Source organism: Bufo bufo, chromosome 8, assembly GCF_905171765.1.
Source record: "Bufo bufo chromosome 8, aBufBuf1.1, whole genome shotgun sequence".
In the NCBI taxonomy this organism is placed as follows: domain Eukaryota; kingdom Metazoa; phylum Chordata; class Amphibia; order Anura; family Bufonidae; genus Bufo; species Bufo bufo.
Genome location: NC_053396.1, coordinates 25,257,045 through 25,282,995, shown reverse-complemented (window position 1 = coordinate 25,282,995; position 25,951 = coordinate 25,257,045). Strand labels below are relative to the sequence as shown.

The window sequence follows — 25,951 nt, the reverse complement described above, 5'->3', positions numbered from 1 at the left end:
TATTAGACTCACAAGATTGATGCACAGCGTCTGGCAGTGCAGGGTTAAGCTCTGTGCATATTAGTGTTGTCTTCTCAGTCTCTAGGCAACGCTGACATTACTGAGGGACGTCAGATCCGGGAGAGACCAACAGATGCACTGAGAGACACCTGTGACAGTCAGGGACAAGCGGAGACAACTATCTGGGAAAGCAGGTGGAAATACTGCCGGACAGAGGGTGATGGAGGCATGTCTATCCGGGAAAATGGCATGGAAACTAGAGAAAAGTGGACCGTTCCCAGAATTCATCTAAGATCATCTAAAAGGGGTAAGAGATGTTTAGTCCAAGTTAGAGAGTAAAGGAGAGTGCACTAATAATGCAGAAACAGTCTTTTCTTCTGGAAACATGGGAGGTTTAAAGTGAGAAAGAGACATTTCAGTGAGAAACTGCAAGGAACCGAGTCAGAAACCGAGTTGTCGAAGCCTAAGGAGACCAAAAGAGACCTTGCATTTAAGACTTCATCATCTGCATAGAGACAGCTTAGACTGGTGTCTGTAGAGAAGAGACGGTCTTAGTGACCTGTATAATATGACAGATGGAGAGAGACATCTGTTGTGTCTGAAATTCTGCACCTGAATCAGAGAGGTATGGAATGACACCTGTTAGACAAGCGAAAGAATGACAAGACGACGCAGAGCGGTGTGATCGACTTGGAAGATGTGTTTTCCTGAAAGCGCGGCCAGGTGAGTGCCCTACAGACCATGGGGCCAGGATGGGATTAGGGATTTTATGAGGTACTTGTAGGAAAATGGAGAGGGGACATTAAAAAAATAGACTTTCTAGAATGAGAACCACATAAGATGATAAAGCCAGGAATAATGGTGTACGGTATACGGTGTGGCAGGGAGAAGACGGGAGAGAAAGGAGGGCGACAGACCAGGAGAAATCACCTTGAGAAATAGAAAAGATGGGGAGGGGGAGGGAGGACACCGAATGAAGCAGAAGCAGGGACTTAAAACACTGTGAACGACTGAGTGTTACAGAGGAGCTCGGCTGTGAGGGAGAATCATGAAAACACCAGACCATGAGATGCCTAGACCTTCACATCTTAGATACTGCAATTATTATGTCTAGAAGAGCAAACAGGGTTGAACCTTAGAAAGCGTTGGCGATCACATATAGCCCGAGGAGGCGACAAATTGGCTGACTGCATGTAAAGAGCTCAAGAGGAGATCAAGATTTTTTTTTTCTTCTTTCGGCAGGTCCTGGTAAAAACACAGCACAGAAGGTCTGGTATATAGAAGTGCCTCATGGGACCCTTAAAGTTGCCCACATGTCTGATCCCCTGATACTATCTGCAGCCATTGGGCAATGAATTCAGAGGCAGGTACTCTTCACCCCTTTCCGAGGGGCTCCATACACCAGTCTCTAACAGGGTCCATCCATTCTTCATCTTCTGGCTCAATTAATTCAGGGGACATTGGACGTGTCCTATCCTCAAACGTCCGTCGACTGCATGGAGCCCTGAACCGACTGCTAAGTGAGCCTGAGAGGGAACAGCTTTTGCACTGTTTGAGACTTTACCACTCTCGAAGAAATGTCTTTGACCTGGTGAGAACATTGCGCCTTATACTGCGCCTCCAAGACCAGAGGCAACTTTTTCCTATGCTGCGTCTTGTTATCCCACGGTCTGACCAGTTACTTTTTGACCAGTATACATCAGAGGGGTTGTATATAAAGGATTTGTCCCCAGGTTCTTCTGGATTCAGCGGAATTTTATGTGATGGGATTTCGGCATTCAGCACCCCAATTTCAGGGTCAGCTCCTCCCTTTGCCTCACCTTTACCAGGCAAAAATCCTGCCTTTAGTATCCCGGTAACCGGGACTGCTCCTGCTTTTAACAATTCAAGACAAGGGATGGTTCCTGCTTTTAGCCCTTCAGCACCTGGGACAGCTCCTGCCTTTAGTAGTCCATCACTTGGTCCTAGTTTAGTAGCTGGAACCTCATATCCTGGAGCACCATCAGGTTTTAGCCACCAAGGCTCCTCAGCTGCCGGAACCAAACCTGATGTTCGACAGGTTGTACTTAAACGAAGCAAAAACCAAGAAGGACTTGGCTTCAGCATCCGTGGTGGTGTGGAACATGGTATTGGTATTTATGTGTCACTGATTGAACCTGGTTCTTTGGCAGAAACAGAAGGACTGAGAGTTGGAGACCAGATCATCAAAGCAAATGGTCGATCGCTGGACAGAGTCACCCACAGTGAGGCAGTTAAGGTAGGTTACTTTTATCTACTTATTATGCATGTAGGCAAAACACCCCATTTCAGTGGCTTATAAAACTACAAGTATGACTGTCAAGATATCAAGCTTCATAGATTGGACCATCTGATATGGACCTGGTACCAATGTGCTTACCTCTTTATGTTTTACATAAAAGCACATCACTTGGTAATGTTTCTTGTAGAGGGTGTTGCCACCATGGATCTCTTATCTGGTTCTGAATTCCAACATTTTTTGTGACTTCATCAGTGTTGGTGTTCTAACAACCCAAAAATTTATTTCTTCTGGCATGGCTCTCAAAGGTCTAGCAGTCTGGAGGTCAATATTTTTATTTGTGTTTATGCAGTTCATGCCTGGACTAGCACTAGGTGTTGGAACCTGAAGGTGGACCTAGTCCAGACCCGAAACGCGTTGTTTAACATGGACACAAATAAAAATATTGACCTCCACAAGAAAGTAACTTTTATGGTCCAGGAATTTGAGAGTGGCTCCAAAAGGGAACAACAACCTCTCTAACAAATTAATCCCGAAAATTCCATGATTGCTACAGGTTTCTTCTGCTGTGTCATGTAATGTCTAAGGCATTTGTCAAGAAATATCTTACTGTATCTTCATCCTTGCAATGTATTCCATTAATGTGCATTTTAATGTGACAACGGAGATGCAATTTGTTTCATGACATGCCAAAACATTTGCAGATCTATATGTAAATGATAGCTCTACAAGCCTGAGCATGTTTTTGGGGGTAGGCGCTCTTCACTTCCGAGCTTGGAAGCTGTTGTGGTATCTTTTCTTGGTTTATGCATCATAACTTTCCAGAAGGAAATTAAATGCACTTGCCAACTGTGCTTCCTATGAAACAGGATGGGACGGGAGTGAAACACATTATGATGTGCTAATGAAAAAAATAAAATAAAATCAAGATGATAAAACTGAACCTACAAAAAAGCTCCCTGAAGAACAGGCTGAGGGCCAAAAAGGGGCACTTACTATGCATACGAGGTATCTCGACCCTCAGTAAGCTTCTCAGATATGGAACACACAGGTATAGCTATTGGGTTCACTAGATTGTAGGCACCTTACAGGTGCCCTAATTTAATGGGGTCCCTTTAATTGCACCTGCCTCCGAATCATATTATACTTTTGGGCTTAGCAAATATTCACTCAGGATAGGTCATTGTTCTCAGATTGGCAGGGGGCACCCCTGCCAATCAGCTGTTACAGGGGAGCTGCCTCGCTCCCGCCATCTCTCCCGCGCCATACATAGTATAGTGGCTGTGCTTGGTATTGCGCTCAACCCCATTCACTTCAATTGTGCTGAGCTGCAACTAGGCCATGTGACCGATGTACAGCGACATCACAGCTCTGACGGAGCGCTGGCCTCTTCTGTCAGCTGATTGTCGGACCCCCTCCCCCCCCCCCGATCTGATATTGATGACCTATCCTGAGGATAGGTCATCAATATTAATCAAGAGATAACCCTTTAGCTGATTGGGCTAATTCTATCCCAGTGTGTTCTGCACTGAGCTCGTTGTGCTTGTGCCAATCCACAGCATCCAATCTGAACAAGCAGAGCTTCAGAGCAGACTTACAGGTCTTCCTTAAAGGGGATGCCCCCCACCATAAGAACTTATCACCTTATCCATAGGGCGGGGATCTGACTGATGGGACCTCTACTGATTGCGAGAATGGGGCCCAAGAGTCCACAGAGTAAATGAAGCGATTTTTGGGCATGCGTTCTCCTACTCCTTTCATCTCTGTGAGACAAGCAAAAATATCAATTGTCTAATTTTAAGTTTTTTAAAGGCTTTTAGTTGTTGCTGGTGCCTAGTGACACCATGTTAGCGTTCATCTTGAATATTATGACACTAAAATATATCGACAGATATGGGGCACATTTATTAAGACCAGTGTTTTAGACGCCGGTCTTAATAAAGCCCTGCACTTGCGGTGGATCCGCCGAAGTTATGTACAGGCGTCGGCATCTATATAACTTCGGGGGATCCTCCGCCAATTCTAAATGTAAGACAGCTTCCTTGCTGTTTTACATTTAGACCATTTTCTACGCCTAAAACAGATGCAGAAAACGGTAAATGTGACGGGCCTTCCGGCCTGTCCCTGCCACGCCCGCTTTTTTAGACCTGGTGTGAGCAGGGAAAAATTGCAAAGGACCTTTGCGCCGCAATCTGCACCACAAATACACCTAATATAAGCGTATCTCTGTTTAATAAATGACCCCCATTGTTCGTAGGCCAGTCTACATTACATTTGGTCCCAGTACCATACATTGTCATATATCTTCTATATAAAAAGAATCTTCATAAAAAGAGAGGATCAAAATATATATATATATAAAAAAAAAAAAAATTATATGATCCCTCAGGCGGACATAAACGCCTCTAAGTTCTTTTATCGAGTATCTTAATGCCGCAAACCCACAGCCGTATGTAGAGAAGTCACTCCTTTCCAGTGATCGGGACACACAAACATCCTAATAACACATCGCAGTTAAGAGATCATATTGATTTTACGGCTCGCTTTCTTGTGTTTTCTCCCCCATTATCTTTAATGGGAAAAAAGATGGCAGCGAGCACCATATGTTAAAACAACAATCACATTGTTACTGGGATAGACATTTCTGTAGAAGCATTTCCAGGATCATTTCTTGAAACGATTTGTTTAAAAACCATTGCCTCGCTGTGCCGTTATCAGGACATGTGAAGGTTTCCATGCGGTGTAAAGTACCGGTATAAAAACAACTACGGGAACAGAAGGACATAAAAGCGAATCTCTCCAGATGTCCAGATGTAATACAATTCCTCAAACTGCGCGGTGACTACGGTCCAGACTAGTAAGCAACTTTCTGGTTGATTTCACACACAGACCTACACTGGGGGACAGAAACCTGACGCTCTAATATGAATGCCAATTTTTTTCAGAGTGGAAGGCCCCGTTCACACTGCGTCTTCTGACACTGGAATTTCGGAGCTGATTGCACGGCAAATAGCTGGCGGCAACTGCGAAGAATCTGCCTTCAGTGGGAGGTTGCACTGCCGTTTTAGCGGCCACCGGTTGGGTGTCCGTTCGTGGTTGAGTTCCATTCAGTGGGGTTAAACCGTGAGCAGGTCATTCAAATTGAAAAACTGAGGCAGAATTTGCCTTGTAAACAGCGCCTAAGGCCTCATGCACACGACCGTTGTGTGCACCCGTGGCCGTTGTGCCGTTTTCCGTTTTTTTTCGCGGACCCATTGACTTTCAATGGGTCCGTGGAAAAATCGGAAAATGCACCGTTTTGCAGCCGCATCCGTGATCCGTGTTTCCTGGCCGTGAAAAAAATATGACCTGTCCTATTTTTTTCACGGCCAACGGTTCACGGACCCATTCAAGTCAATGGGTCCGTGAAAGAACACGGATGCACACAAGATTGGCATCCGTGTCCGTGATCCGTGGCCGTAGTTTAGTTTTTATACAGACGGATCCGAAGATCCGTCTGCATAAAAGCTTTTTCAAAGCTGAGTTTTCACTTCGTGAAAACTCAGAACCGACAGTATATTCTAACACAGAAGCGTTCCCATGGTGATGGGGACGCTTCTAGTTAGAATACACTACAAACTGTGTACAAGACTGCCCCCTGCTGCCTGGCAGCACCCGATCTCTTACAGGGGGCCGTGATCAGCACAATTAACCCCTTCAGGTGCGGCACCTGAAAGGGTTAATTGTACTATCATATCCCCCTGTAAGAGATCAGGGCTGCCAGGCAGCAGGGGGCAGACCCCCCCCCCCCCTCCCCAGTTTGAATATCATTGGTGGCCAGTGCGCCCCCCCCCCCTCCCTCTATTGTAATAATTCGTTGGTGGCACAGTGTGCGCCCCCCCCCCCTTCCTCCCTCTTTTGTAATAAATCGTTGGTGGCACAGTGTGCGCCCCCCATTGCCCCCCCCCCATCTATAGCATTAACAACGTTGGTGGCCAGTGTGCAGCCTCCCATCTCCCCCCCCCCTCCCCCCCATCATCATTGGTGGCAGCGGAGTTCCGATCGGAGTCCCAGTTTATTCGCTGGGGCTCCGATCGGTAACCATGGCAACCAGGACGCTACTACAGTCCTCGTTGCCATGGTTACTTAGCAATAGTACAATAGTAGAAGATTAATACTTACCTGCTGCTGCGATGTTCGTGTCCGGCCGGGAGCTCCACCTACTGGTAAGTGACAGTGACAGGTCTGTGCGGCGCATTGCTAAATGAACCGTCACTTACCAGTAGGAGGAGCTCCCGGCCGGACACGAACATCGCAGCTCCCAGGTAAGTATGAATCTTGTACTATTGCTAGTAACCCGCTGCCACCAATGATCGGGGGGGGGGGGGGGGGGGGGCGCAAGATGGGGGGCCGCACACTGGCCACCAATGTTGAAAATGCTATAGAGGGAGGGGGGCCAATGATTGCCACCAACGATTTATTACAATAGAGGGAGGAAGGGGGGGGGGGCGCACACTGTGCCACCAACGAATTATTACAATAGAGGGAGGAAGGGGGGGGGGGAGGCGGGGGGGGGGGGGCACACTGTGCCACCAACGAATTATTACAATAGAGGGAGGAAGGGGGGGGGGGGCGCACACTGTGCCACCAACGATTTATTACAATGGAGGAAGGGGGGGGGGGGGGCCGCACTGGCCACCAATGATATTCAAACTGGGGAGGGGGGGGGGGTCTGCCCCCTGCTGCCTGGCAGCCCTGATCTCTTACAGGGGGATATGATAGTACAATTAACCCCTTCAGGTGCGGCACCTGAGGGGTTAATTGTGCTGATCACGGCCCCCTGTAAGAGATCGGATGCTGCTAGGCAGCAGGGGGCAGTCATGTACACAGTTTGTAGTATATTCTAACTAGAAGCGTCCCCATCACCATGGGAACGCCTCTGTGTTAGAATATACTGTCGGAAATGAGGTTTCACGATCTAACTCATATCCGACAGTATATTCTAACATAGAGGCGTTCCCATGGTGATGGGGACGCTTCAAGTTAAAATATACCATCGGATTGGAGAAAACTCCGATCTGATGGTATAAAAGGGACTCCGGACTTTACATTGAAAGTCAATGGGGACGGATCCGTTTGAAATGGCACCATATTGTGTCAACGTCAAACGGATCCGTCCCCATTGACTTGCATTGTAATTCAGGACGGATCCGTTTGGCTCCGCACGGCCAGGCGGACACCAAAATGACTTTTTTTTTATGTCCGTGGATCCGCCAAAAATCAAGGAAGACCCACGGACGAAAAAACGGTCACGGATCACGGACCTACGGACCCTGTTTTTGCGGACCGTGAAAAAAAACGTTCGTGTGCATGAGGCCTAACAGTAATGGATAAATTATGTCCAGGGTTGGCCCTTGAGGGTGTGTGACCTGTGCAATCACACAGGGTCCATCAGCTGCGCCTGCTGAAGGGGGTGCCCCAAATGGTCTGGCACTCACTGCTTGTACCCAGTGATAGTTAATAGATTAGATTTATGGAACTGATATTTCGTCATTGTATATTGGTATTATTGGTATTATTATATGGTCGCATTTAGTCAGGGGAGGATTGGCCATAGACCTTACAGGGAAATTTCCCGGTGGGCCGCGTGGACCCTCCTCACGGCCGGCTAGTGGAGGTTTTTGGGTATGTATTTTGTGCTGCTGGCGGTATTTTGTGATGCACTGTGGTATTTGGTTCTGTTGGGGTGCTATAATGTGCCACAAAATGGTATTGATGGCCCCACATACTTGTGTTGGCTCTGCCTTCCATCAATTTGGACCCAACTACAAAACAGGGCCACTTTTAGTATTTATTCCAGGGCCACTTTAAGGTCCCAGTCAGCCCCTGTATTAGTATTGGTACATAACCACAGTGCATTCGTTTTGCAACATATGATGGTGGTAGCACTGTAAGGCATTGCTATTTGGGTAGCTGTATGGAATTTTTTATTTTTTTTTACTAATGTATGGCACTGTTATTTGTGCACCATACTGTAGACACTGTATGGCGTGGTAATTTGCACACTGTATAACCGTACATAAGTCCAGCCCGTTAAAATCGCCTATTCTTGGGCGGTGACTCAAAATAAGTCTGACAACTTGAATCTTGTCATTGTTACATATTAAGCAGTATTCTTAAAGGGGTATTCCCATCTCATTACTTTATGATCGGTGCGGGTCGACCTTCTGGGACTCCAAACCAATGCTAAGAATAAAGTGGCCACCTGAGGAACTTCAACACAGCTCCATTCATGTGAATCAGAGCTGAGGCCCTAACAATGTCAATGTAACAATGTCTTTGATAAAGTCCTGGAGGGGGTTTTATTTCGCTCAGATGGGTGAGATAAAAGGAATTCAGAAGGCTGTATGGTTTTAGCAAAGTATGGTTTGCTGGAGCTAGTTAATTCAGACTTTGATTATGGGCTGTTTTTTTTTTTAAATGGTAGAGGAATCTACCATTCCATCTTGCTCCAGTACACGTATTTTTAAGACTTTGTTTATGGGCTGGATTTTATTTTTTTTATGGTAGAGGGGCCTACCATTCCATCCTGCTCCAGTACAGTTGTTCTTTAGATTTTGTTTATGAGCTGTATTTTTTTTTTTTATGGTAGAGGGGCCTACCATTCCATCCTGCTCCAGTACAGCTATTCTTCAAACTTTGCTTATGGGCTGGATTATTATTATTTTTTATGGTAGAGGGACCTACCATTCCATCCTGCTCCAGTACAGCTATTCTTCAAACTTTGCTTATGGGCTGGATTATTATTATTTTTTATGGTAGAGGGGCCTACCATTCCATCCTGCTCCAGTACAGCTATTTTTATTAGCCTGAGTTACTGGGATTGTCCCTGGAGAATAAATAGAGGCCTCATTGCATCAGTCTGGGTCAGAACCTTGAAGATGGTAGACCTGGCTCCCATGAAAAGTCTGACCTGCATGGAATTTGTACCTAGGTGAGGTAGAAACCACTGTTTAGTTAGCGCAGAGATGGGCCAGGACTTTGATTTAATGTTGTATATATGTGTTATTATGGCGTCATGCCTTCACCCCAAGTGCATGTTTAACTTGGATGCCTTGTTTTGTGCTGGATACAAAATAAACTGAACTTGGACTTTTAAGACTGCTGAACCCAGTAACCCTGTTCACCTTAGATTTCATATGGAAGTATAGAAAATGGTTTCCCTTCAAGGGTAGGATATTGTACAAAACCACAGGAGCTTCCAAGTATCACATTGAGGACCTCTTCTCACGGCTCTGCCATATGCATGAATCCTAAGGTTAGATCCCGACGGTGTGGCTGGCAGCATGCAGGCGAGATGCCCTCACCCACGGAAGCTAAAGTCAGTACATTTTTGCAGTAAAACAGTGCAGCCATTGGCTGCCCAGGGTGGATGTGACCGTCGGGTCATACTCTCAGGGTACCTTCACACCTGGTACAAAAATACAAATTGAAATCCACATATGTGTATTTTTAGATTAATGCAGATTTCATTGCAGATTATAATTTCCAATTGAAATTTATGGAGACATTGGGCTTCACAAAATCTGCAAATGGTTTTCCGCAGAAGATTCACAGAAGTAAATACTGTAGGAATACAAGGGGAACTATTTATGATGCAGATTTTTCTATAAATGCATTGCACCACATGTGACGGCACCCTATGCTTGTATGTCAGGTGATCGGCGGCATGCTTACACAAGGCATTGATCGGCAATTAGCGGTGTTCGTTCCCAATCATTGACCCCTTAGATAACAAATATTATTTACCTCTCATAGATCATCCGGTACAGGTGAGGAAATCCTTGCACCCTCCTTCTGAAGGTCCTTACTAGTGAATATTATAATATACAACACATTAAACTTTGTGAGATGATCGCATATTTCACACACTTTTATCTCATTTCCGAGGAGCCTTATGCTTGAAATAATACATTTTACTACTGCGTGACAGCAGCAAATAGGGAAGCACAATATTAATTAAAATATGTTCCATTAGTCCCAAAACTTGCTTTATACCTGGGCACAATGCCAAGACGTCTTAATAATCGCTGCTCTCCTGTAACTTATCAAAGATAAGACATTTAAAAATTGACTGAACACCTAATTAAGGATGGCACATTATAAAGCTTTGTATTAATGCAGATGTTCATATTCCCGCACCCTCACCCTGCTTGTGCCGAGTTGTATGCTTTTTACAGTAATTCTGAAATATGGATAGTGCTGTATACAATTTAGAGGACCTGTGCCGATATATTCATGTATACATCATTTTTCACTCTAGGGTGTATGTACTGAACCATAGAGGCTGCTACTGTAGCTGTCCAATGATACTGATGGTCCCAACTCAAGTAGGATCCATCCTCAAGCGCTCCTCTCCAAAACAAACCCAAGGGTCCTTCTATTAATCTCTTATACAAGGGGCACTGTGCAGTGTTCTAAAGACCCCCATCCGATTATGCCGTTTTCATTGGGTCCGGCTAAGAATCTAATGTGTAGAGGTAGTAGCTCACTAGGGAGAAACCAATGTCCCAATGAGTTTTGATCTGTCCCAAGAATGTGTCCCTCAAATAGGCAGGTGCAGTTTCGGCCATGTACATGAAAGTGGATTCTCTAAGTTGAATTTTGTTTGACACATGCTAGATTGGGGTACAGAGTCTAAGGAATCCCTTCGTTTTCATACTTTGTGTGAATTTTGCTGTGGGAGGATTCCCAGTCCCCAAAATAGTCATGGAGTGGTGGTATTGGCGCTGTCAGAGCAAGCTGTAGTCAGGAACAGAGCCAAGTGTCCTTACCAGGAGAGGAGTACGGGAGCTAGTATCTAAGAGTCAAGACAATAATGCCGTCAGGAACAGGAGTACTAGTACTAGGCATGGAATCTGAAGGATATGGTAGCATAGTCAGGAATAATCAGGTTCAGGACTAGTACTACAAGTATCAGACCTTGTATCTGACAGACAAGGCAGGATTGTAGTCAGGTGTAGCCACAAGTTAGCATCAGGAGTACTACCACAAGCCTCAGGACTTGTGTCTGAAGGGCAAGGCAGGAGTGTATTCAGGAGTAGCCAAGAGTCATGATCAGGAGTAATAGTACAAGTACCAGACATGGTATCCAGAGGACAATGCAGGAGAGTAGTCAGGAAACAAGGCTAAAGTCGGAAACAGGAGCAGACAATGGCAAGATAACCTAGACACAAGAGAAAAAGGAGCAGACGATGCAGTCATCGGGAGGACCTGCAATCATTGCAGAGACGGCGCTGTGAGGGTACAACCCCACAGTGCAGCTGGCGCATGCGGCCAAACCATACTGAGTCATGACAGCTAGCTGCTGAACAATTTTGCCACTAAATCGTAAGCAATTGGTTTCAAGGGTAAGCTTGGCTTGGCTGCATGCAGCCAGCCATGCCATGGGGTCATATTCTAACATGTGCCTATAGTTGTACTTATATAATAAGGACAAGACTTCCTTTCACCTTCCGATCACTCATTATACACCATCCTGTGCTCACATCAATACACTGTGTGTTCAACTAACAATGTCTGTTGCTGCCGGCTAACAGCGCCTCTTAAATTACATAGGAAAAATAAAAGCAGCAGACATCTCCTATAGTAGTGAACGTTTGGGTTTTACTTTGAATATATTTTGACGTTCGTTATCATAACAGGCTACTTACCTGCAGCCAAAAAATCCAAGGCTGCAGCACAAAGGTTGTCTGCAGGAATTCAGTGTCTGGCGTTAGTCATGTGTCCTATTCTATGAATTAGTAAAACGTAAAGGCCCTGGCTGTCTGATACATAGCATCTGATAAGACGACTGAGTGCGAATACCCTTTAAAGGATAGTAGAACCTGAATGGCAAAGCATTCACTTTCCTCCTATACTCCAAATACACATACTTTTCTTGGCCATGTACACCTTTTGCAATTTTTTTATTTATTATTTCATTGTACTTATTTTAATCTAAAATTCATTTTTTCAATTGGTCTTTATTAAACATATGGAGCCCTTTTTTCTGTACAGAGCTGAGATGCTCTAGTAGCAGCCTCTGGATTTTCTATTTTTTTCCATCAGTTAGGGAGCAGATGGGCTCCTTATCTCTGACATTATAAACACTCATTATAGCTCAGTTCTTATCTTACTGATAAGAATGTGGCTTAAATAAGTGTTTATGACCTCTTAGTAGAGATGAGGGTTATTAGATGACCGAAAACAAAGTGAAAGTACCAGTCACAGAGCTAGAAAAACAGTTAACCCTTTGTGACAGAATGGCTCAATATTTTTAATAAAGGCCAACTGAAAATATGATTTTTAGCCAAAAAGTGTACAAGGTGTACATAGCCTTTAGGTATCCCTGTGCCATTTGGCATCTCCTCAAGAAGAAACGCAAAGTAAATGCAGTGACCCAGTGGATCACTGCTAAGAGGTAATTTAGTGCTAAAAGGCTTAATATCTACCAATAAGGGTTAAATTACTTTTCCATGCTTTCACTGTGATCCCAAGGGCTGTGTATAGGTGATGTAGTTTAGTTATCATGCCCTACTCAGCAGAGGGTAGGCTGGACCTTCCCCCTCTGAGGAAGGAGCTGAGTAGTCTGATTGCATCAGCCAGTGAGTCTGGGCTTGGCAGCTAAAGTGTGTGGAACTACATGAGTCTGTGTAGTGTGAGGCCTACTACAAGAGGTTATCCATTCTTTCACAGATGAGAATGTTCTGAATATTCTAGAAAACACATTTAAGAATCACTAGTCTGAAACCTATGGTACAACCAACCTTTCTGTGAGGTGTACCAGCAATTGCTGATGTACATGAATGGGAATGTCTGTTTTTTTTTAAATTGGTAAGCTATTCTGACAAGTACATAATGTTAGTTTGGATCTACCCCTTTAACATTGTAGGGGGCCTTGCAGATATAGAACACGTGCCAGGCACTTAATGTTATGCCTAGGGCAGAGTAGAATTGCCTAATGTTATGTATTTGCTTGGTCTTGGCAATCCTTCCATCTATCATTGTTGTCTTCGCTGTAATCAGATTACTGAGGCGATCCGGAGAAGGAGACTCCTGTGATAAGCTGGCGTGTATAAACCAGCTGCGCTCACTTGTCTTCAACCAATATACCGTCGCATTTGGAATTATACTGCCGAAAACATATTCCTGTCACCCTCCTGGGGCTTATTGTTAGTGACAAAATCCTGATTTCTCTGCATTCTGAGGCTTCCAGCTTCCAATCTGTCACACATAAAGGTACTTTCACACTAGCGTTATTCTTTTCCGGTATTGAGTTCCGTCCTAGGGGCTCAATACCGGAAAAAACAGATCAGTTTTATCCTAATAAATTCTGAATAGAGAGCAATCCGTTCAGTATGCATCAGGATGTCTTCAGTTCAGTCCCTCTTACATGTCACACGTCACTCACACACTGGACACGTGCCACACACGTCACTCACACACTGGACACGTGCCACACACGTCACTCACACACTGGACACATGCCACACACGTCACTCACACACTGGACACGTGCCACACACGTCACTCACACACTGGACACGTGCCACACACGTCACTCACACACTGGACACGTGCCACACACGTCACTCACACACTGGACACGTGCCACATACGTCACTCACACACTGGACACGTGCCACACATTGGATTCATGCCCTCTCATCAATCACACTCTGGACGCACACTGGACATACAGGTGCATCTCAATAAATTGGAATATCATTGAAAAGTTTATTGATTTCAGTAATTCAATATTCTGAATACAAACACCACTATCATGACATCACAACATAAAACAGTGTATTAACGAAGTCACAGTCTATTATGACATCCTAATGAGTTAAGAAGTAGAGAAAAACACTAAACTGTGACATCATCACAACTCTACACAGCCTATGAATAAAGATAAACCCTACTGTGACATCATCACAACTCTACACAGCCTATGAATAAAGATAAACCCTACTGTGACATCATCACAACTCTACACAGCCTATTAATAAAGATAAACCCTACTGTGACATCATCACAACTCTACACAGCCTATTAATAAAGATAAACCCTACTGTGACATCATCACAACTCTACACAGCCTATAAATGAAGATAAACATTAAAGGGTTACTCCCCTCTTGGACATTGGGGGCACATTGCTAGGATATGCCCTCAGTGTGTGATCGGTGCAGATTCCACCTCTGGGACCCACACCTATACTTAGAATGTAGCCTGCAAAGTGATGAGGGGCGCACTGCACATGCACTCCTACCCTCATTGATTTCTATGGGAAATGAAGTCATATTCACGCTTGCGCAGTGTGCTTCCTACTTATTTCAATGGGACTTCCGAAAAACAGCCAAGCACGACGCTCGGCTTTTATTGGCACTCCCATATAAAATGAATGGAGGATGGTCGCACATGTGTTGCGTGCTCGCCGTCACTTTGCAGGCTCCATTTTAAGGATAGAATAGGACCTGCACCTATCAGAACACTGCTGTGACATCAATACAATTGTATACAGCCTGTAAATTAAAACAAATATTACTATGACATCATCATAACAGAACACAACATAAAAAGTTGATCAGCACTAATGCATATAGGTTAGTGCTGCGGGGCATGGTTAAAGGGGTTCTCCACTTTTGACAATCTCTTCTTTTGTCAGCAGAGTCCCTGAAAGATAAACTGATTATAAGATGTCCAACTGCTGGGACGTCCGCCGATCACCAGTAATCTAAAGGCAAACCCGGCAGTAAGGTCCCTTTCACGTGAGCGAGTTTTCCGCGCGGGTGCAATGCGTGACGTGAACGCATAGCACCCGCACTGAATCCTGACCCATTCATTTCAATGGGTCTGTGTACATGAGCGTTGTTTTTCACGCATCAGTTCTGCGTTCTATATTCTGCGTTTTTCACGCAGCCCTGGCCCCATAGAAGTGAATGGGGCTGCGTGAAAAACGCATTGCATCCGCAAGCAAGTGCGGGTGCGATGCATTTTTCACTGATGGTTGCTAAGAGATGTTGTTTGTAAACATTCAGTTTTTTATCACGCGCGTAAAAAACGCATCAAATTGCATTGCACCCACGCGGAAAAAACTGAACAACTAAACGCAATCGCAGACAAAACTGACTGAACTTGCTTGCAAAATAGTGCGAGTTTCACTGAACGCACTCTGAACGCATCCGGCCCCAATCCGCAACGCCCGTGTGAAACCAGCCTTAAGGCCCCTTTCACACAGTATTCCGCGCGGATGCGTGAGGTGAACGCATTGCACCCGCACTGAATACCGACCCATTCATTTCTATGGGGCTGTTCACATGAGCGGTGATTTTCACGCATCACTTGTGCGTTGCGTGAAAATCGCAGCATGCTCTATAGGCTACATTCACACGTCCGTGGTGTGTTGCGGACCCGCAAATTGCGGGTCCGCAACACACCAGCCCGTCAACCCCATAGAAATGCCTATTATTGTCCGCAAGCTGCGGACAAGAATAGGACATGCTCTATCTTTTTGCGGAGCTGCGGACCCAAAATCGGGGCCGCGCTCCGCAATTGCGGCTGCAGACAGCACACTGTGTGCTGTCCGCATCCTTTTCGTCCCCATAGAGAATGAATGGGTCCGCACCCATTCCGCAAAATTGCGGAAAGGATGCGGACCCATTTTGCGGACGTGTGAATGGAGCCTTATTCTGCGTTTTTCACGCAACGCAGGCCCCATAGAAGTGAATGGGGTTGCGTGAAAATCGCAAGCATTCCCAAGCAAGTGCGGATGCGGTGCGATTTTCACGCATGGTTGCTAGGTGACAGTCTATTTACTGTATTATTTTCCCTTATAACATGGTTATAAGGGAAAATAATAGCATTTTGAATACAGAATGCATAGTAGGTGGTCAATTGAGGGTTAAAAATAAAATAAAAAAATTAACTCACCTTCTCCTCTTGTTCGCGTAGTTCCCGGTCTCTTCTTTACTTCTTAAAAGATGAACTATCGGCTAGGACCTGTGGTGACATCAGATCACATGCTCCAATCACATGGTCCATCACCACGGTGATGTACCATGTGATTCGAACATGTGATCTGATGTCACCAAAGGTCCTTTAGCCCACAGCTCATCATTAAAAGAAGTAAAGAAGAGACCGGGAACTACGCGAACAAGAGGAGAAGGTGAGTTAATTTTTATTTTATTTTTTTAACCCTCAATTGACCACCTACTATGCATTCTGTATTCAGAATGCTATTATTTTCCCTTATAACCATGTTATAAGGGAAAATAATACAGTGAATAGACTGTCACCTAGCAACCATGCGTGAAAATCGCACCGCATCCGCACTTGCTTGGGAATGCTTGCGATTTTCACGCAACCCCATTCACTTCTATGGGGCCTGCGTTGCGTGAAAAACACAGAATATAGAGCATGCTGCGATTTTCACACAACGCACAAGTGATGCGGGAAAATCACCGCTCATCTGAACAGCCCCATAGAAATGAATGTCTCCAGATTCAGTGCGGGTGCAATGCGTTCACCTCCCGCATTGCACCCGTGCGGAAAACTCGCTTGTGTGAACTCAGCCTAAGAGTCCGAATCTGCTGTAGCGCTACCACAGGGCAAATGAAGCATTACATGGTTTAAGTCCGTCTGTGTATCGATGCTGAGACCTCCAGACATAGAGACCATTGGGGTCATTTATTAAGATCGGCGTTTTAGACGCCGGTCTCAATACCCCTTGCGCTTGTGGGGGATGAGCCGGCACATCTACATAACTTAGACGCATCATGCGCCAGTGCAAGGGGTATTAAGACAGGTCTTAATAAATTACCCCAATGGTCTCTATATCTGGAGGTCTCAGCATGGATACACAGACGGACTAAATCTACGCAAGCTGCCTTGCTGGCGTAGATTTAAATAATTTTTGTAGAAAATGAGAAGGGCTGGCCGGCGCGCCCCCTTCTTCGCTTACATCACACCCCCTTTTTAACGCCTGTATCTATGTAATAAAATGTATCTGTATGGCACCACCTGCTGTTTGTTTTTTTTCTTTCTCCATCCACCTCACTGAAGTGGTCGCACGCGCTCAGTTTTAATCTTCAACTGCCACCAGCCATATCTTCTGTTAGAGGCTGTGGTAGCTACAGGGAGAGCGCTGCAGCAGAAAGGACACGCCCCTGAGCTGCTGCAGAAATGACACGCCCATGAACTTCAGCAGAAAGGACACGCCCCCGAGCTGCAGAAGAAATGACACGCCCCTGAGCTGCAGCAGAAAGGACACGCCCCCCATGAGCTGTCAGGCTGAAGATAATCTAGTAGAGCAATTGGAATGGGGAAATCTCTGGATCCATGTGAGGTACAGGGCTGGTTCTAGCTGTGTTAGAATCAGATTGTCATGTACTAGATAATGATCTGATTTTCATTTATTTACATGAATCATGGCGTAACCCCTTTAAGGCGGTATAAGACGGTATTGTGTTCGAAAATGATTGCCCCCAGAGAGAACGTTGATCTGCGCCATCTCATGGTCCCACCAGCGACACAAAACCATCATTAGCAGCTAGAAATGAAACCTTTAATCTCCTTCTGTAGAAAGGATTTACTGTAAGAGCCGTGCGGTTATGGAATGCGCTCAACAGGGACGGGATTTTTGGCAGTCTTCTTAAGTATATTAAAGACCTGGTTAGACATTTTGCTTCAAATGCAGAATTTACAGGTCTGGCGGCACTATAATATAATATGGTGAATTAAGCTACTTATCGGTTCACTTGCCTGGAAGGGTGGGAAAGATTTATATTATGTATGTGATGAAGCTAATTAGATTTATTCTGTTTATACTGGCATATTTCAGTAGTCATTAACCTATAGCTATGAAGGGACGAGAGGTGACTCCCTGATAAGACCACCTGGTTAATGGGGTAATCCCATGATCAGACATCATATAGCACATGACAATCTCTTTCTACCAGCCCTGAACCTCACATGGATCCAGAGATCTCCACATTTATTGCTCTGCTAGATTTATATCAAGCTGACAGCTCAAGGGGCGTGTCTTTTCTTCTGCACCTCAGGGGGCGTGTCCATGCTCTGCCTATCACAGCTCAGGAGGCAGTTGAAGGAGGAAACTGAGCATGTGCGGCCATCTCAGTGAGCAGGACAAAGAAATAAGAAAATACACAAACAGCAGGTGGCGCTATACAGACAATTTTTTTTTTAATAACTCACTGGCTATACCTAATGTATAATTACATGCAATTACAAATGTATTCAGATACAGGTGCTGGTTTGGGACAACCCCTTTAATACAATAAATCGCAGTTGACATGTTTTAGGACACATCTATTGTATGTGAACTTCCTGCCAGCTATGTGTCCCCTACTGTGTAGCATATTTTACCGCCTTTGCAACTTATCTCCTTCTGGACATTAAATTTCACCTTTTTACATCATATCACCCAGTTGCAGTTGCAGTCCATCTCTTCCCGCCTCTTTGAAGGGGTTGTCCAGGATTTTAGTATTGATAGCCTATCCTCAGCATAGGCCATCAGTATCTGGTCAGTGGGGGTCTGATACCTCCCAACACCACCGCAGATCAGCTGTTTCGGGGTAGCTGAAGTTGGTGCCGGAACGACACCGCTCTGTCCATTGTGTAGTGGGCAGACCTAGTTATGGGCTGAATGGGCGAAGAAGGGGTTATGTCCGGTTTCAGCTCTGAACCCGGACAACCCCTTAAAACAGTAAGGCCTCATGCGAATAATCATACTGCTAGGTGACATCACCGGGATCACTGCTAGGCAGGAGCCTCCGCCTAGCAGTGTGACTAATATAGACAAAACAGCCCTTGCTGCATCGCACATCTGATGCTCCACCTATACGGGCTGAATGGGCGAAGAAGGAGTTATGTCCGGTTTCAGCTCTGAACTCGGACAACCCCTTAAAACAGTAAGGCCTCATGCGAACGATCATACTGCTAGGTGACGTCACCGGGATCACGGCCTAAGAAGGAAATCTCCACCGATAAGGCTAAGGCTACACGACGACAATAAGTCGCGCGACACATAGGGCTCAACTACACTGCAACATGTGTCGCGCAACACTGATGTCGCACCAATGTCGCGCGACAATTTTTATAATGATAGTCTATGGTGTTGCTCCGCGACATGCTGTGACTGCGACGCGACAGTTGCAGAAAAATCCATCTTGAATGGATTTTATGCTACCGTCGTGTTGCAGTCACAGCATGTCACAGGGGTTATGTCTGGTTTCAGCTCTGAACCCGGACAACCCCTTAAAACAGTAAGGCCTCATGCGAACGATCATACTGCTAGGTGACGTCACCGGGATCACGGCCTAAGAAGGAAATCTCCACCGATAAGGCTAAGGCTACACGACGACAATAAGTCGCGCGACACATAGGGCTCAACTACACTGCAACATGTGTCGCGCAACACTGATGTCGCGCGTCAATTTTTATAATGATAGTCTATGGTGTTGCACCGCGACATGCTGTGACTGCGACGCGACCGTTGCAGAAAAATCCATCTTGGATGGATTTTTTGCTACCGTCGTGTTGCAGTCACAGCATGTCACATGTCGCAGTGCGACACCGTAGACTATCGTTGTAAAAATTGTCGCGCGACATTGGTGCTACAAAATGTCGTGCGACACATGTCGTTGTGTAGCCCTAGCCTAAAGAGCGCATTCATCACTTCTGCAGGGCTGGCGTCAAGATCTAACCTGGAAATCCATACGGGAGAAGGCAAGCTCTTACGCCGCCCTACGCCGTGTCCGACAGATCTCAGTCTGCCTTTATCTGCCGTGACATTTTTCTCGCTGTATGAGACATACATTGCGGCTTTAATTGGATCACCGTTGTTTAGGAGCCCCTGTCACATTAATTGGTCACGACGGCTCATCAGATTAATCCGGGTCAGGGAGCGGACTGAGTGTCGGTGTTCATGGGGGTGGGTCATTAATCCCTGAGAAATACAGGCCCGCGGGGACATTGCACGTCAAGCAGCATTGAGATATAGCGGTCTGCTGTGATTTCATACAGAGCAGTGCGAAAGGACGACTTACGTGGAGGACTGGCGGCTTTTATCTAGGGAGCCGACCATATGGGCTGTGACTGTGTCTCTCATTTATAACGAGAAGACTATCATTCCAGTCAGGGCAGGAAACAGCCATGGGGGCCATTTAAGATTAATGTAAGGAGATTCAGGCGCAATTAACTGAAAAAGCTGTGAGCAAACCTATGGGGGTACGTGTTCATTCATATTGATGGATTCTGGTTTTCTTGGGCGTTTGCCTGTCATTTTTATGCGCTGACATCTATTTAAATGAATTGATGCCCTTAGTGTATTTTAGCGCTGTGGAGACGCCCGGATTACACCAGAGAATATTATATATACAGTATATATATTAATGAACTGTGCACCCTACAGGGAAATTTCCTGGTGGGCCGATGCCCAGGGGACCGCAGAGCCCTCCTCACTGCCTCGGGCCAGGTTCATAACCATCTGATGCTCTCAGCAAGGCCTCCTGCACACGACCGTATTTTGTTTCCGTGTCCGATCCGTTTTTTTTTTGTGGATAGGATGCGGACCCATTTATTTCAATGGGTCCGCAAAAAACGCGGACAGCACCCCGTGTGCTTCCCCCATCAGTATGTCCGTTCCGTTGCTCCGCAAAAAAAATAGTGCATGTCCTATTTTTTTCTAGTTTGCGGACAAGGATAGGCATTATTACAATGGATCCGCAAAAAAAACGGATGCCATACGGAACGTCATCTGTTTTGTTTTTTTTCGGATCCGCAATTTGCAGACCGCAAAACACATACGGTCGTGTGCATGTAGCCTAAGGCCTCCTGCACACGACCGTTTTTTCCCCCCGTTTACTGGCCGTTTTTTGCGTTCCGTATACGGAACCATTCATTTCAATGGTTCCGCAAAAAAAACGGAATGTACTCCGTATGCATTCTGTTTCCGTATTTCCGTTTTTCCGTTCCGTTTAAAGATAGAACATGTCCTATTATTGCCCGCAAATCACGTTCCGTGGCTCCATTCAAGTCAATGGGTCCGCAAAAAAACAGAACACATACGGAAATGCATCCGTATGTCTTCCGTTTCCGTTCCGTTTTTTTCGGAACCATCTATTGAAAATGTTATGCCCAGCCCAATTTTATCTATGTAATTACTGTATACTGTATAGGCCATACGGAAAAACGGAACGGAAAAACGGAACAGAAACGGAAACACAACGGAAACAAAAAACGGAACAACGAATCCGTGAAAAACGGACCGCAAAACACTGAAAAAGCCATAAGGTCGTGTGCAGGAGGCCTAAGGGTACTTTCACACTTGCGTTGTTTGATTCCGGCAGGCAGTTCCGTTGCCTGAACTGCCTGCCTGATCAGGCAAACTGTATGCAAACGCATGTCATTTTTTCTGACTGATCAGGCTTTTATCGGACTGATCAGGATCCTGATCAGTCAGAAAAATGCCTGATCAGTCAGAAAAATGCATTGCAATACCGGATCAGTTTTTCCGGTGTCATCAGGCAAAACGGATCCGGTATTTAATTTTTTTCTCATTTTTAAAGGTCTGCGCATGCGCAGACCGGAAGGACGGATCCGGCATTCCGGCACTAATTCATTCCTATGGAAAAAAATGCCGGATCCGGCATTCAGGCAAGTCTTCAGTTTTTTCCGCCGGAGATAAAACCGTAGCATGCTACGGTTTTCTCTTTTGCCTGATCAGTCAAAATGACTGAACTGAAGACATCCTGAACGGATTACTCTCCATTCAGAATGCATGGCGATATGCCTGATCAGTTCTTTTCCGGTATAGAGCCCCGACGACGGAACTCTATGCCGGAAAAGAAAAACGCTAGTGTGAAAGTAGCCTAAGGGTCCATTCACACGTCCGCAATTTCGTTCCGCATTTTGTGGAACGGAATTGCGGACCCAATCATTTCTATGGGGCAGCATAGATGTGCTGCCCGGATCCGGAATTGCGGATCCGCACTTCCGGGTCCGCAATTCCGATCCCGAAAAATATAGAACATGTCCTATTCTTGTCCGCAATTGTGGAAAAGATTAGGCATTTTCTATTAAGTGCCGGCGATGTGCGGTCCGCAAAAGGCGGAACGTACATCGCCGATGTCCGTGTTTTGCGGATCCGCGGATCCGCAAAACACACACGGACGTGTGAATGGACCCTTAGGCCTTTTTCACACGACCGTTTTTTTTTTTCCGTTTACGGGGCGTTTTTGGCGTTCCGTATACGATCCGTATACGGAACCATTCATTTTAATGGTTCCGCAAAAAAAAACTGAATGTACTCCGTATGCATTCCGTTTCCGTATTTCCGTTTTTCCGTTCCGTTGAAAGATAGAACATGTCCTGTTATTGCCCGCAAATCACGTTCTGTGGCTCCATTTAAGTCAATGGGTCCGCAAAAAAATAAATAAAAATAATACGGAAATGCATCCGTATGTCTTCCGTATCCGATCCGTTTTTGCGGGACCATCTATTGAAAATGTTATGCCCAGCCAAATTTTTTCTATGTAATTATTGTATACTGTATATGCCATGCGGAAAAACGGAACAGAAATGCAAACACAACAGAAACAAAAAACAGAACGGATCCGTGAAAAACAGACTGCAAAACACAGAAAGAGCCGTACGGTCGTGTGAAAGAGGCCTTATTACGACTTCATTCACATGTCCGTAGGGAGATCCGGCAGGCTGTTCTGGCACAGAGCAGGATCCGACTATGCCGGATTTTATACTTCACCTCTGGATCCCTAGTGTGTAAAGAGATCTGGCGGTGATCCGGCCACTTTCCAGTTTAAATACCAGAACTGATTCATGCAACATTTTTTTGGGTCGAACAAGGCTCTCCATAAAACTTACAGCCACAGAACAATATTGGCCACAGATCTCCATTAAAGTATTATTGATCAGGCCTCCGTGGCAATGTCAACAACAGACCGTCATAAGTAACAGCCACAGATCCCCACGTGAAAGCAACAAATCCTCCAGTAAGTGACAGCCACAGATCTCCATTTAAGTGATAAGCACACATCTTACTGTGACAGCCACAGGTCCCCCCATAAGTGACAACCATAGATCCCACCCTGAGGCTAGGGCTACACGACGACATTTATCGTGCAACATTTTGTCGCACCAATGTCGGGCGACAATTTTCATAATGATAGTCTATGGTGTCGCACTGCGACATGCTGCGACTGCGACACGACAGTAGCAAAAAATCCATCCATAGTTCGCAGTCGCAGCATGTTGTATGTTGTAGTGCGACAGCATAGACTATCATTATAAAAATTGTCGCGCAACATTGGTGCAACATCAATGTCGCGCGACACATGTTGCAGTGTAGTTGTTCCCTATGTGTCGCGCAACTTATTGTCGCGCGACACATGTCATCGTGTAGCCCTAGTCTAAATGACAGCCAGGGATCTTCCCTTTAGGTTACAGCCACAGATCCCCTCCATAAGTGATAACCACAGATCCCACTGTGACAGCCACAGATCCCCCCCATATGTGACAGCCACACATCCGCCCCCGTAAGTGACAGCCATAGATCCCCCACAAATGACAGCCAGGGATCTTCTCTTTAAGTAACAGCTACAGATCCTCCATAGGTGATAGGCACAGATCCCACAGTGACAGCCACAGATGCCCCCCATACGTGACAGCCACAGATCTCCCCTTTAAGTGACCGCCACATACTCCTGTATTCAGCAATGTTCCTCTTTGCAGGACATCATTTCTAAGCAGCTAACAGGTGACTGTCTTACAGATTCCTGGGACACCATAAAGAGTGTCCCCATAAATGCACATTGCCACCAAGCATAGAGTACCTCAAGTACCCACATTGGGGAGTGTAGCTATGGCAGAGACAGCAGTCCTGCCACCTGGGTTCTAGTGTCCAGGTTGACACAGGTCCCTCTGCCACAAACGAAGACATTAATATAATAAATGGCCCATGGTGGTGGGGGGGGGAGGGCACGTTACAGATTTTGCATTGTGACCTAGGAGACACAATTAGTCTTGCATACAGGACTTTTTTCCATATAAAATAACAGATCTCAGACGGAATTGGCTAAAACAGATGCCAAATGTGCATAAATGAGCATAACAGATCCGTATTACACCTCCGCGCCCAGTATGCCAGCCAATATTATCAGCATGCAGAGATGATCCGGTATCTCTGCATGCTGCTCAGAAGCAACATGTAAAGACCTGGTCATTAAGGGGTTAAGGCAGTGCATGCCGCCATAGGCAAGTGCACCGTGATAAATATAGTTAGTAGATCATTTTTTAGTGCCATAAAAGTATTTGACAGATAACTGTGCATCCTTCTAAGCTTTATTGCCATTGATTTAAAGTGCATACACACTGTGGCCTGGCAGGTTTACTGGTCTTAATCTGAGCATTTTATGGCTTCATCATGATTTAGAACCAGGGTTGTTCTTAGGGCTTGTGCAAGGGGTGGCCTCCCCCCAGGCCCATGCTATAAATCACGTCCTAGGTGTAGGAAATGCCGAGTGCGGTAATGGTGCAGCCCAAATGTCTCTTTATGTGTGTCACGGTGCTCCTAACTGGATACCGCTGGACCCCAGGCTTTGGCTTCGAAGCAATAAATAGGGGGAATATTTGAGGGATAAAAGAATAACTGGAGTCCAGACATTGAGATGAAGTTCAATGCCAGCTTTACTTTGCATAAATGTTCTCCAAAACGATTTATAGGCTTTATCTTGGTTCCAGCAGGCTTTAGCATGAAACTGGCAGGCAAACTCCACTCTGCTATATCAGTTTCTCTCTGACTCTGCTGTACTGACAGGTTGTATAACTCAGCTTCTTCTGTATGCTGCACTTCACTTTGTAGTCTGACTCTAGGTTATGCCAGGGAGCTTTCCTCCTGGCTCCTGAGGCTTCAAGCTTTGGCCTCCATGGCCAGCAGAGCTTAGGGTGCTCTGGCTGACGTGGGCACGTCTAGGAGAGATGTGCTCCTGCACACCCTTCCCCTAGCTGGGGGTAAGCTAGACTGACTCTAACTGGTTCCCACCCTTCCTACAGGAAGTAGGTCTGGCCACTCCCCTACAGACGGGGGTTAGAATGGAATGGTAAGTACATCTATGCCGTGTTTTCTGCCACCTGCTGGTGAACCAGGCACCTTACATGAACAGTTACATAACATTAGAAATGCACAGTGTGGAGGACCTGGAATAAATGCATAAGATGACATGAGGTTAGACCAATAAAGACAGTAGCAAGGTGCAGAAGTGGTAACACCACTCTGTTGTGTTACACTTGCAAAGTGGTCATTCACCCAAAATACTCCACTGATGGTCCTGTCAGGAGACTGCTTATTAAACAAATTCTAGTTGACAGATATAGTTGTAGCGGAATTTTTCTTAAAGGGCATCTGTCAGCAGTTTACCTATGACACTGGCTGACCTGTTGCATGTGCGCTTGGTAGCTGAAGGCATCCGTGTTGGTCCCATGTTCATATGTGCCCACATTGCTGAGAAAAATGATGTTTTAATATATGCAAATGAGCCTCTAGGAGCAACGGGGGCGTTACCATTACACCTAGAGGTTCTGCTTTCTCTGCATCTGCCACGCCCTCTGTAGGTTGATTGACATTGTCCTTGTTAAT

General features: G+C 45.6%; 1 protein-coding gene across 1 annotated transcript in view; it reads left to right on the top strand.

The window, feature by feature from the left end:
* The first annotated feature begins 238 nt into the window (after positions 1-238).
* Positions 239-25,951, top strand: part of WHRN (whirlin) — a 107,144-nt gene continuing 81,431 nt past the window's right edge. Inside the window, exons 1-2 of the mRNA XM_040405183.1 lie at positions 239-307; positions 1,243-2,257. Coding sequence (XP_040261117.1) covers positions 1,352-2,257 — 906 coding nt within the window. The 5' untranslated portion in view covers positions 239-307; positions 1,243-1,351. The remainder of the gene's footprint in view (positions 308-1,242; positions 2,258-25,951) is intronic.